We start from the raw sequence: 13,617 nt of genomic DNA, 5'->3' as shown, positions 1-13,617 counted from the left end.
ATGCCGTTGGCGGAGGTAGAGAAGACGCCCCCGACTTGGACACTCCATACTGAGCACACGGAGGAGACGCCCCCCTAACCTGGAACTCCGATTGGCCAAGGACGCAACTGAGGCCCCACCCCTTCACTGAGCAAAGTAAATAAGACCCTCCAAGAATTTTGCTGTCGCTCCACCTCAACAACTGCGTAAGGGGCGTGGCTATGATGAGGGGAGGGGCTGGGCGAAGATTGCCCTATGAGGCGAGGGAATGAGACGTGGCTGCGAGTTGGGGATAGGGTTTCTCTTTGGGGGCGTGGCTTATGGATCCTCGTTTTCCCGCCGACGGTTGGCCACGTCACGTGACATGGGTTGGAAGATGGCGTCTCCCACAGACGGTAAGAGCCGGCTTAGGGATGTTTGCCTGCAGCCTCCTTCTTTGCTGTATGGGGAACATCCACTCTGTCTCTGCCCCTCGAACATACATTTCTTTCTTGGGCTCTTCTCCTTTCCCTTTTGTTTTTTTTCTTGCGATCCATCGCCGTCTTCAGCTCACCGGTTCTTCGCAGCAGCTTCAGAGGTGCCCAGTTTCCCTGCTCTGTACCAGGCGTGTGGAGGAGGGCACTAGGGAGGGACTCATTCTGGGTAAAAGGACAGGGGTCGCCCTGGCCCTTCCTTATCTCTATTTGGGCGAGGCTGAGGGTCGAGGAGGAGATGTTACTGGAGGACGTGCCTTACTGTAGTTTTCTCCTTGGGGTATCCCATTGAAAGGATCAGTTCTCTTCTGATTGAGCGCACGGATGGAACGATTCTCAAACCCTCGCAGGGGCTGCTGGCTGACCCCATCTCGATAGTGAACCGCAAGAGAAACATGATCTCTCTCCTGTCTCCTCAGTTTGGGACCATTGCCGTGGCAGCAAGAGAAGCGGGGGACGTTCTCGGCCCCTCGCCGAGAGAGTCGCGAGGAGAATGAGTATTGAGCTTTTAAGTGTTGTCTTGCACAGGTCGCAACCGCTCTTTCATCTGCTTTACGTGTTGTTTCTTAAGGCTGAGTGAATGAACGATTTCTGTTTATATGTTGTGTAAAATGCAAGTCATCTCAAGTAACAAGTTGTTTTGGTATACTCCCATGCTTTTGCTTTTGGTTCTGCTTTAGAGAGGGTCTTGCAGTCATTTTTAAACTCATTTTTAGTTCTACCATCCGCATCCCAACTATATATCGATTTTATTGATATATAGGTTTCCCTCCCTTAGACAAACAGATTTTGTATTTGGAAGGAATCTTGGAAGTTCATTGCAGGAATGAAGAAATTGAAGCCAAGGTGAGCTGTATTGAGTACCTACTACATGAAAGGCATAATGCTAGGTGCTTTGGGAGACCAAAAGATGACTCAAACATACACACTTTTTTTTTTTTTTTTTCCAGTTTCAGTTCTCTTTTTAGATGTCACCTCCCAAAGAGTCTTTCTTAGAACACAGTATCTGGAGTTGCCCTTCCCCACCATTATTCATTGCCTCAGCATCTTCCTTGTCAGCATAGTTACTATGTTAACTTTGCCCCTTGTACGCTAGATTATAAATTACAAGTTTGTCTTGTTCATAGCTGGATCCCAGGTTTAGCACAGTGCCTGACAAACAGTAGGTCTTTAATTAACATGTATTGAAAGATTGATTAGATATGTGCAGAAATAATATATTACTTGATCTTAAGTTTTACGTTTAACCGAGTCTTAAATTTTGTGAGCACAGGTACATACTGTGTTAGAAATTATGGCCGGGCGTGGTGGTTCACACTTCTAATCCCAGCACTTTGGGAGGCTGAGGCAGGCAGATTGCCTGAGCTCAGGAGTTGAAGACGAGCCTAGACAACATGGTGAAACCCCATCTCTACAAAAAAATACAAAAATTATCTGGGTGTGGTGCCGTGCACCTGTAGTCCCAGCTACTTGGGGGGGCTAAGGCAAGAGAATCACTTGAGCCTGGGGGTGGAGGCTGCAGTGAACCATGTTCATGTCACTGCACTCCAGTCTGGGTGACAAAGCGAGACCCCGTCTCAAAAAAAAAAAGAAGGAAAAACAAGAAATTTGGATGTTTGGAGTCAAAAGAGATTCTCCTTCCTGGGTGCTCTCTTGCAAAAATGTCCTTCTCTCGCCAGAAAGAAAGGCATTTAAAAAGGGAATAGGGAGTTATTGTTAATGGGTACCAAATTTCAGTTTGGGAAGGTGAAAGTGTTCTGGAAATGAATGTGATGATTGCACAATTAATGTACTTAATACCACTGAACTCTATACTTAAAAGTTATTAAAATGGTAAAATTTATGTATATTTCACCACAATTTTTTTAAAAAGCCAAGTGATAGAAATAGAGGTAATTGTTATTAAATTTTTTAGTTTATTTTAAAATTGGTTTTACAAATTTTGGGGATTTTAGAGATGTGTTCCTTGAGTTTGGTTTTTTTTTCCTTGTCTTCTCTCAATTTAGTTTCCTTTCTTTGGCCAGGAAGAGTATTAAAAATGTTAAATTTTTTTCCTTTGGTCTTCTAGCCATCCCTATGGTCACTTTATTTGCACTCTTGATTTTTAAAAGTCTTCATTCTCATCTCTTACAAAGTTTTACTCCTCTCCACCTAATGTTTTCTTTTAATCTGAAAAAATCAAGTCAAGCACTTTGAACTTAAATTCAGCGTCTCAGTAAGTATCTCATTCCAAAATATTCCGTGGCCTAGCTCTCTCACTTCTATTTTTAGTGTTCCACCTGTCACTGTCTTTAAAATTTAATTCAGATAACATTGACTTGAAAATGTTTGTCATTTACTCTTTTGTCTTTTTCGTGATAAATTTGCTGGAGCTTCTTTGAAAAGGAGAAAACTGAAATTCAAATACAGCCATCTAATTACTTAATTTATGAGAGTAAGACTCACAGCAGAGTCTGAGTTCTATCCCAGACTGTGGTATCATAAGGTCACCCGTGTAGGTTATTAGATTGTACCCCCAATAATTTTTTTTAAAATTTTCTTTTAGAGACAGGGTCTCTCTCACTCTATTGCCCATGCTGAAATGCAGTGGTATGATTATAGCTCACTGCACCCTCAAAGGCTCAAGCTATCCTCCCGTCTCAACCTCCCAAGTAGCTGGTACTATAGGCTCACACCACCATGCCCAGCTAATTTATTGTAATTATTATTTATTTTGTTTTGAGACGGAGTCTCACTCTGTCACCCAGGCTGGAGTGCCGTGGCACGATCTCAGGTCACTGCAATCCCTGCCTCCTGGGTTCAAGTAATTCTCATGCCTCAGCCTCTCCAGTAGCTGGGATAACAGGCACACACCACCACACCTGGCTAATTTTTGTATTTTTAGTAGAGACAGGGTTTTACCATATTGCCCAGGCTGGTCTCAAACTCTTGACCTCAGGTGATCCACTCACCTCAGCCTCCCAAAGTGCTAAGATTACAGACGTGAGCCACCGTGCCCTGCCTTATTATTTTTTGTAGAGATAAAGTCTCACTATGTTGCCCAGGCTGGTCTCAAACTCCTGGGCTCAGACAATCTTCCTGCCTCAGCTTCCCAAAGCACTGGGATTCCAGACACGAGCCACCGCACCTGGCCCAATAACTTTATTTTTGTTATGGTTGAACATTCCTCAGAAATTGGTAACAAAGAGAAGCTAATTTTTAATGCTTTAGTTAAGGCAGTGTATTAGTTGAGTTCTTTACAATTAAAATGCCATTGGAAATTCCTTTGGGATATTTGGCAAAACAAATTCAGTTTAGAGAAAAGTACATGTTGAAAAATTTTGACATATGTGTATTTTCTGGGGAGTGAGTTCATTTTTTTTCCCAGATTTCCAAAGATGTGGCTTACCCAGAAAATGTTAAGAACCGCTGTTTATAGCATTAAATGAACTAGTTATGCAACTGGTTAGCATACTGAGCATACAATAAAAACTCAACGAATGTTAATATTGAGTACTACTCTGTGCAAGGGAAGAGTGGAAGAGAAATGATGTCAAAGAATTAGGCAGAGGCTGAGTAAGATTTTATAGAGTATGGTAGATACACATTCACAGATTTAACTGGGAGGAACTTTAAGCTGCAGAGTGACACGAACTGATTGACATTTAAAAAAATCATTTCTGGCCTCTTTATAGAGAATAGATTTGGGGACGTGAAGGGGAAAGGGTAAGAATGGGAGCAGAGAGATCTGTTAAGAGGCTGTTGAAGTAGTCCAAGAGGGAAGTGGTGGTTCCTCAGGTTATTCGATTTCAGGATGTATTTTGAAGGTAGAAATGACTAGATTTACTCATGGATTGGTTATGGAAGGGTGAAGGAAAAGAATGCATGAAGGATGACATCTGGGTTTTCGATTTGAGAAGTAGGGTTTATGGTAGTGCTATTTCTTGAGATGGGAGAAGATTGGGGGAATATGGTTTTGAAGATAATTAGGTTTAAGTGGGATTTTTTTTTTTTTTTTTTTTTGAGACAAGGTGTGGCTCTTATACCCAGGCTGGAGTGCAGTGGTGTGATCTTAGCTCACTGCAGCCACCACCTCTGGGCTCAAGCCATCCTGCCACCTCAGCCTCCCAAGTAGCTGGGACTACAGGCTGACACCACCACACCTGGCTAATTTTTTGCTTTTTGTAGAGATGGGGTTTCGCCATGTTGGCCAGGCTGGTCTCAAACTCAAGCAATCCACCCATCTCGGCCTCCCAAAGTGCTGGGATTACAGGCGTGCACCACTGCATCTGACCTTAAGCGGTTTTTTCATATGTAAATAGAGAGGGATTCAAATAACCACTTGGACATAAACCTTTGTAGTTCTTTAGAAAGGTTGGCAATGGAAATGTAAATATGGAATCATTGGCATACAGATGAAGATAAAGTCCTCATGTTGAAACAGGAGAGTTCCCTAACCCCAGGATATATGACAGGGGTGTGGCTTGTCTTTGTGCACTCAAACCTTTTACGGGAGGGGGAGCATGCAGATGGGCGGGTGTAGGAGTCAGGGCGAGCACTTTTGGGCTCCAGCCCCATGGTAGCATCTAGGGGTGGGTTCCTGTGACTCCCAAAGCCCAAATGGGCATGTATAACAGTGCACTCTTTTTTTGTTGTTGTTTTTTTGAGATAGGGTCTCGCTCTGTTGCCCAGGCTAGAGTGCAGTGGCATGATCTTGGCTCACTGCAACCTCCACCTCCCAGGTTCAAATGATTCTCCTGCCTCGGCCTCCCCAGTAGCTAGCATTACAGGTGTGTGCCCCCACACCTGGCCAATTTTTGTATTTTTAGTAGAGACAGCGTTTCACCATGTTGGCCAGGCTGGTCTTGAACTCCTGACCTCAAGTGATCCACCTGCCGCGGCCTCCCAAAGTGCTGGGATTACAGGCATGAGCCACCGTGCCCAGCCAGTGCACTCTTTTAGCTTTGCTGTCTGCAGATGCTTAAGTGTTAAGTGACTCAGTGCCCTCTTGGTACCAGGGTCCTTGTCTGGTGTCCAGGAAGAATCAGATTGCACATGGACTTGAAGGATGGTGAATGTATGAGTTTTATTGGGTGGTGGAGGTGGCTCTCAGCGGGATGGATGGGGAGCTGGAAAGGGGAGGGAGTGGGAAGGTGATCTATCCCTGGAGTTTGGCTATTCAGTGGCTGATCTCATCTCTGACCGTCCCCAGCCAAACTTCTCTTGGCATTCAGATGCTCCTTCTCTTCTCTCTGCAGTTCTTCTGCCCTTCTGTTCATCTCCTTGTGGAGCCTGGAGTTTGGGGTTTACATGGGTATAGAATAGTGGGGCATGGTGGGCCAAAAGCCAACTTTTGGGCATGAAAACAGGAAAGCCTGTTCCCATTTCTGGCCGCAGGTTTCCAGACTTGAGGGTGCTGCCTTTGCCGGGGGACCACCCTCTTCTTCTACCCAGTATTTTCCTGTTTTCTGTGTGTTTCAATTTATGCCACTAAAGTGAGGTAGAGAGAGGAGCCAGTGTAGGATGGGGCCTGAGTGAAAAAGGAGAAGGAAAAAGGAGAGTCAGTGAGGTAGGAGAGAAACCAGCATAGTAGTTTTATAGAAGCGGGGTGTGTGGATGCTGCAAAAACATCACATGAGACAGAACAGGCTGAGTATGGTGGCTCACACCTGTAATCCCAGCACTTTGGGAGGCCGAGGCAGGTGGATCACCTGAGGTCAGGAGTTCGAGACCAGCCTGGCCAACGTGGTGAAACCCCATCTCTACTAAAAATACTAAAAATAAAAAATTAGTGGGGCATGGTGGCATGTGCCTGTCATCCCAGCTACTTAGGAGGCTGAGGCAGGAGAATCACTTGAACCTGGGAGGCTAAGGTTGCAGTGAGCCTAGATCACATTATTACACTCTAGACTAGGAGACGAGCGAAACTCCGTCTCAAAAAAAAAAAAAAAAAAAAGATGGAATAGAGAAGTGACCTCTGGATTTGGCAACATAGGTCATAGATGCCTTGACAATAGCAGTTTCTATGTATGTAGGGACAGAAGCCTGATTGTTGTACATTAAGGAGAGAGAGTGATGTAAGGAAGTAGAGACAGCAGAAAAGAAAACATAAGAACTTTTGCAGTGAAGGGGGTATGGAAGAGGTCATGGGGTCAAGAGAAAGGGTTTTTGGTTTTCTTTTCTTTTTTTTTTTAAAGCAGTGTCCCACTTTGTCATGCAGGCTGGAGTTCAGTGGGACAAACAGAGCTTACTCACTGCAGCTTCGACCTGCCAGGCTGAAGTCACTCTCCCACCTCAGCCTCCTGAGTAGCTGGGACTGACTACAAGGGTACACCACCACGCCCAGCCAGGTTTCACTGTGTTGCCCAGGCTGCTCTTGAACTCCTGAGCTTGGCCTCCCAAAGTGCTGGGATTATAGGCATGAGGCACCCCACCTGCCCTGGTGGTTTTTTGTTTTGTTTTGTTTTTTGTTTTTTTTTTTTGAGATGGAATCTCACTCTGTTGCCTGGGCTGGAGTGCAGTGGTGCGATCTTGGCTCACTGCAACCTCTGCCTCCCGGGTTTAAGCGATTCTCGTCCCTCAGCCTCCCGAGTAGCTGGGATTACAGGTGCCTGCCACTACACCCAGCTAATTTTTTGTATTTTAGTAGAGACAGGGTTTCACCATGTTGGCCAGGCTGGTCTTGAACTCCTGACCTTGTGATTCACGTGTTGGCCTCCCGAAGTGCTGGGATTACAGGTGTGAGCCACCACGTCCGGCTGGGGTTTTTTTTTTTTGTTTTTTGTTTTTTTTTCCTTGATTTGTCGCCCAGGCTGGAGTGCAGTGGCCAGATCTCAGCTCACTGCAAGCTCCGCCTCCCGGGTTTACGCCATTCTCCTGCCTCAGCCTCCCGAGTAGCTGGGACTACAGGCGCCTGCCACCTCGCCCAGCTAGTTTTTTGTATTTTTTAGTAGAGACGGGGTTTCACTGGGTTAGCCAGGATGGTCTCGATCTCCTGACCTTGTGATCCGCCCGTCTCGGCCTCCCAAAGTGCTGGGTTTATAGGCTTGAGCCACCGCGCCCGGCTTTTTTTTTTTTTTTTTTTTTTTAAGCACAGATTCTGCAACCCGCTTGATTGCTACTGAGCATGAGGCTAGAGAAGGTAGAAACTGATGGTACATGAGAAAGATGATATTCAAGTGATGTCCTTGACAAAGCAAAAGAAGGTGGCATCTAGAGTGCTATCAGAAGAGTCTGTTTCATGGAAGTAGAAACACTTAATTCATTGTAACTGGAGGAAAGCACAAGAGTATGAATGAAAATGCACGTGGGTTTATTGATACTCATTTTTCTTAACACTCCCAATAAAATATCACTCCCATTCATAGATTGAAAGAGTGAGGTTTGGTAAGGGAGAATGATGTATTTGTATTCTATCACGGACCAGTGGCATCAATAGTTACAGAACTCATATCTCTAGACTTCCAGGTGAGTGTTCCAGTTTATGTCCTTTGAGATTGAAGTGTCATATACATTAATGTGTTTCCTATCTTCTTGGTTCATCTGGATGTTTTGTTCTAGGGACAGATCTGGAAGCATCTTTGCTAAGTTTTGAAAAACTTGACCGTGCCTCACCAGATCTTTGGCCAGAACAATGTAAGTTTTTGCTTTTTTTATATCAGAGTCAATATAGGAGAAACAATGCTCCTTTTTAAACAGATTTTTAAAGAGTTATCATTTATTTATTTGGTAAATTTTTATTTATTTTGAAGCTAGTCAAATTTAGCAGTGGGGGATTGTATACAAACTTTAGTGACGCTAACATTAATAAGTTCTGATAACTGGCTGAGCCTGTTGGCTCATGCCCGTAATCCCAGCACTTTGGGAGGCCGAGTTGGGAGGATTACCTGAGGTCAGGAGTTTGAGACCAGCGTGGCCAACATGGCGAAACCCTGTCTCTACTAAAAAAAAAAATAGAAATATTAGCTGGATGTAGTGGCACACGCCTGTAATCTCAGCTACTCAGGAGGTTGAGGCATGAGAATCTTTTGAACCCAAGAGGCGGAGGCTGCAGTGAGCAGAGATCGTGCCACTGCACTTCAGCCTGGGTGACAGAGTGAGACTTTGTCTCAAAAAAAAAAAAAAAGAAGTTCTGATAACCCACTACCATCAGACCAGCCTGAAGAGTTATCATTTAACTTTAATGATTAAAGTTTTATTTTATTTCAAAGAGAAGAGACTGAAGTCCAGTGTTAAGAATAGCTGTTTGGTGTTTTAATTTTTTCAGAACACAGTGCAACTCAGAAAATAAGGAGCCTTTAAGCAATAATAATTGTTTTGTTTGAACCAGAGTCTCTCTCTGTCTCCCAGGGTAGAGTGCAGTGGTGCACTCAGGTCACTGCATCCTCTGCCTCAGGATTCAAGCGATTCTCCTGCCTCAGCCTCCCAGGTAGCTGGGACTACAGGTGCGTGCCACCACGCCCGGCTAATTTTTTGTGTTTTTAGTAGAGACGGGGTTTCACTATGTTGGCCACGTTGGTCTCAAACTCCTGACCTCAGATGATCTGCCTGCCTTGACCTCCCAGAGTGCTGGTATTAGAGGCCTGAACCACTGCACCTGGCCCACTCTTACAAAGTTAATCACTTTTAATCGCACAAATCCTTGTAAAAGGTACAACTCCGGCCAGGTGTGGTGGCTCATGCCTGTAATCCAAGCACATTGAGAGGCCGAGGTGGGCGGATTACCTGACATCAGGAGTTTGAGATCAGCCTGGCTAACATGGTGAAACCCAGTTTCTACTAAAAATACAAAAAATTATCTGGGCGTGGTGGCACATGCCTGTAATCCCAGCTGTTTGGGAGACTGAGGCAGGAGAATCGCTTGAACCTGGAAGGTGTAGGTTGCAGTGAGCGGAGGTTGCAGTGAGCTGAGATCACTCCATTGTACTCCAGGTTGAGCAACAAAGAGTGAAGCTCTGTCTCAAAAAAAAAAAAAAAAAGGTAGACATCCTTTTGACCTGTTTTATACTTATACAGATAAGGAAATAATAATTTTTAAAGTATATATAAGAGGGATTTTTTTTTTGTTCATAATGATGGAGTTATACATGTGGCCTGCCACTTAACTTACTCCACATATGAACAGTTCCATCTTGGTATGTGTATGTCTACTTCATTTCATTGTATGGATATATTATAGTTTATATATTCACACATTATTTGGAAACTTAAGTTATATCTAGTTTTTGTTGTTGTTGTTGTTTTTTTAATTTGAGCCAGGGTCTCACTGTCACCCAGGCTTTGTGCAGTGGCATGATCACAGCTGACTACAGCCTCAACCTCCTGGGCTCGAGTGATCCTCTCACTTCAGCCTCCTGAGTAGCTGGGACCACAGGCATGCACCACCACAACCAGCTATTTAAAAAAAATTTTTGCGGGGGACAGGGTCTCACCGTGTTGCCCAGACTGGTCTTGGACTCCTGGCCTCAGGCCGTCTTTCCACCTTGGCTTCCCAGAGTGCTAGGATTACAGGTGTGAGACACTGTGCCCAGCCTATATCTAGTTTTTGATTTTACAGATAGTTTATCAGTGAATACTCAGGTATACATATCTTTGTATACATGGAAGAGAATAACTGTATGAGGGCCCCTTTCCTCACATTCTAGCCAGTATTAGATGTTACTCATCTATTACTTTCATTCTGTATTTCCTTTTTGGTGAGATTGAACTTTTTTTTTTTTTTTTTTGAGATAGAGTCTCGCTCTGTTGCCCAGGTTGGAGTGCAGTGGGGTGATCTCAGCTCACAGCAACTTCTACTTCCCGGGTTCAAGCAATTCTCCTGCCTCAGCCTCACAAGTAGCCGGGACTATAGGTGCATGCTGCCACACCTGGCTAATCTTTTGTATTTTAGTAGAGACGGGGTTTCACTGTGTTGTCCAGACTGGTCTCGAACTCCTGAGCTCAGGCAAAGATCTTATTTTAATTATTTATTTTTTTAGAGACAGAGTCTCATTCTATCACCGAGGCTAAAGTGCAATGTCACAATGATAGTTTACTGCAGCCTCCAACTTCTGAATTCAAGCCATCCTCCTGCCTCAGCGTCCTGAGTAGCTAGGACTATAGGTGTGCATTACCATGCCCAACTAACTGTTTTTTTGTGTTTTGTTTTTTGTTTTTTTGGGGGACAGGGTCTTGCTCTGTTGCCCAGGTTGGAGTGCAGTGGTGTGATCATGGCTCACTGCAGCCTCAACTTCCTGGGCTCAAGCCTTCCAAGTAGCTAGGACTGGGGTGCATGTCACTATGCCTGGCTAAGTTTTGTATTTTTTGTAGAGATGGGGTTTCACTATATTGCCCAGGCTGGTCTCCAACTCCTGAGCTCGAGTGATTCACCTGCTTCAGCCTCCCTAAGTGCTGGGATTACAGGCATGAGCCACCGCACCCGGCCCAGTTTTTTAATTTTTTGTAGAGTCTGGAGTCTTGCCTTGTTGCCCAGGCTGATCTTCAAGTGATCCTCCTGCCTTGGCTTCCCAGAATGCCCAGCCCTGATTTTTATTTTTCTGCCTTTTAATGTGATTCTTTCTGTGAGAAACCTAAAATAAATAAAATTGGATTGACAGAATAGCATCTCTAAAAAGGCAGTTTAAAGTTTCTGGTAAGAGATATTGTATCTTACCACCCTCCCAACCAGCTAACTCCTGGTCCTTCCAAGTTCAGTTGAGGCATTATTTTCCTTGAGAAGCTTTTTATGCCCCCCTGGGTCTGACTTAGCTTCCCATTTTTGGTCTTCCCATAGCCCTGGCATCTTTCTTTGAGGACTGAAACAGTATTATAGTTATTGGTTTATTCTTTCTCTTGTTCTAAACTATAAGAAAACAGACAAAGCTGTTTTCTTATTTTCTTATTATTTGGATCTTCTATGCCTGAGCAATCATACTTATTGAATAAATACTGTTTTGTTTTTCTTTTAGTACCAGGTGTTGCTGAATTTGCAGCTTCCTTCAAAAGTGTAAGTAATATAAGTAATATCCCTTACCTACTGAGGTCGATCCAAAGTTTCGCTCCTGGGTGAAAGCTCAGATCTCTCTTTTTTATTTTATTTTATTTTATTTATGACAAAGTCTCACTTTTCGCCCAGGCTGGAGTGCAGTGGTGCAATCTTGGCTCACTGCTACTTCCACTTACCAGGTTCAAGCAATTCTCCTGCCGCAGCCTTCTAAGTAGCTGAGATTACAGGTGCCCACCACCATGCCTGGCTAATTTTTGTATTTTTAGTAGAGTTGGGGTTTCACCATGTTGGCCAGGCTGGTCTCAAACTCCTGACCTCAAGTGATCCACCCACCTCAGCCTCCCAAAGTGCTGGGATTACAGGTGTGAGCCACCGGGCCTGGCCTTTTAAAATTTTTTGTGGAGATGAGGTCTCACTGTGTTTCCCAGGCTGGTCTTGAACTCCTGGGTTCAAGTGATCCTCCTGCTTCAGCCTCCCATAGCATTAGGATTACAGGTGTGAGCTATTGTACCTGTTATTATTTTTTTTAATGTGAAAAATGGGAAAAATAACACCTACTTTATAGAGTTGATTTGGAGGTAAATGGCCTGATGCGTGTAAAGTGTTTTGCTGTCACATAATAGGTACTGAGTACATTTTAATTAAAAAAAGAGAAGGATGCAAAGCTGAAATAATGTTTCTCAACTCTACCTTTTGTGCATGACAGAATCATCAACATGCAGCTATGGAGCTCTTGAAAAATGCACTGTAACAAATGAGCACCAAGAAAAAAAATAATAATAAAAAAAAGAAAAACACATATGAGGAGTCCCTTGCTCTACTTTTTCCACTGGACCCTTCCCTACCCCTCATATTCTAAATCATTATGTCTGGAGTGTGGCCAAGGCATTTATATTTTTAAAAGTTACATAGGTGATTCTCGTGTGCAACTAGCATTAAACTGCTGACCCAGAGCTATTCTAAGAATGGACTTTCTTTCATGGTTTTTTTTTTTGTTTTTTTTTTTTTCTTTTTTGAGACAGAGTCTCGCTCTGTGGCCGAGGCTGAAGTGCAGTGGCGCGATCTCGGCTCACTGCAAGCTCCGCCTCCTAGGTTCACACCATTCTCCTGCCTCAGCCTCCCGAGTAGTTGGGACTACAGGCGCCCGCCACCTCACCCGCCTAGTTTTTTGTATTTTTTAGTAGAGACGGGTTTCACCGTGTTAGCCAGGATGGTCTCCATCTCCTGACCTCGTGATCCGCCCGTCTCGGCCTCCCAAAGTGCTGGGATTACAGGCTTGAGCCATTGCGCTCTGCCGGTTTTTTTTGTTTGTTTGTTTTTGAGACGGAGTCTCACTCTGTTGCCCAGGCTGGAATGCAGTAGCGCGATCTCGACTCACTGCAAGCTCCGCCTCCCAGGTTCATGCCATTCTCCTGCCTCAGCCTCCGGAGTAGCTGGGACTACAGGCGCCCGCCACCACACGGGGCTAATTTTTTTTTTGTATTTTCAGTAGAGACGGGGTTTCGCCATGCTAGCCAGGATGGTCTGGATCTCCTGACCTCTTGATCCGCCCGCCTTGGCCTCCCAAAGTGCTGGGATTACAGGCGTGAGCCGTCACGCCCGTCCCTTCTTTCATAGTTTTAAGTTCACTTTCATAAATGAAAAACTGTAAAATTCCGAAGTTTTCTAAAACCTACAATAAAATTGTGAAATTCCAAGTCATGACCATTCTAGACTTCTCTCACTTAGAATGAGGATTTTCTCATTCTTGATTCTTCTTTGAATCTTCCCCTATGCCAGAGAATGTTACTTACTGATTAGCGTTTCAAACAGTTGAATTGGAATCTTTCACCAGATCTGAATTTCAAGTAATTTCTTTCATTGCTATACTAACTTGTTCTGCATAAACCAGTAATAGTGGTCATACCTGTTCTTCCACAATAATTTCTCTGAGACTGACTTTAAAGATGAGCCATGTTTTTTACAGTTACTATTTGTAGGCCGTATCTAAACCTGGAGAAATCCAGGTTTTTTAACTTATAATCTGCCAGTATTTTCAAACAACCTGAAGGCTATGTGACAAGCTGCATTTTTTCTTTTTGTTTTTTGAGACAGAGTAATACTCTCACCCAGGCTGGAGTACAGTGGCACGATCTTGGTTCACTGCAACCTCTGCTTCCCACATTCAAGAGGTTCAAGCAATTCTCGTGCCTCAGCCTCCCG

General features: G+C 44.1%; 1 protein-coding gene across 9 annotated transcripts in view; it reads left to right on the top strand.

Moving 5' to 3' along the window:
* The first annotated feature begins 229 nt into the window (after window positions 1–229).
* Window positions 230–13,617, top strand: part of LOC105495803 (lin-52 DREAM MuvB core complex component) — a 142,541-nt gene continuing 129,153 nt past the window's right edge. For 6 of the 9 annotated variants that reach the window (XR_011625746.1, XM_071099884.1, XM_071099879.1 and 3 more), the window contains exons 1-3: window positions 230–374; window positions 7,992–8,066; window positions 11,378–11,415. Coding sequence is in view for 6 of the 9 variants with exons in the window: in XM_071099884.1 (XP_070955985.1) it covers window positions 248–374; window positions 7,992–8,066; window positions 11,378–11,415 (240 nt within the window). In the remaining 3 variants the exon portion in view is untranslated. The other 3 variants (XM_011765601.3, XM_071099882.1, XM_071099881.1) reach the window with 3 other exon arrangements.

This window comes from Macaca nemestrina, chromosome 7, assembly GCF_043159975.1.
Source record: "Macaca nemestrina isolate mMacNem1 chromosome 7, mMacNem.hap1, whole genome shotgun sequence".
NCBI lineage: Eukaryota > Metazoa > Chordata > Mammalia > Primates > Cercopithecidae > Macaca > Macaca nemestrina.
This window is presented reverse-complemented; position numbering and strand designations above follow the sequence as displayed.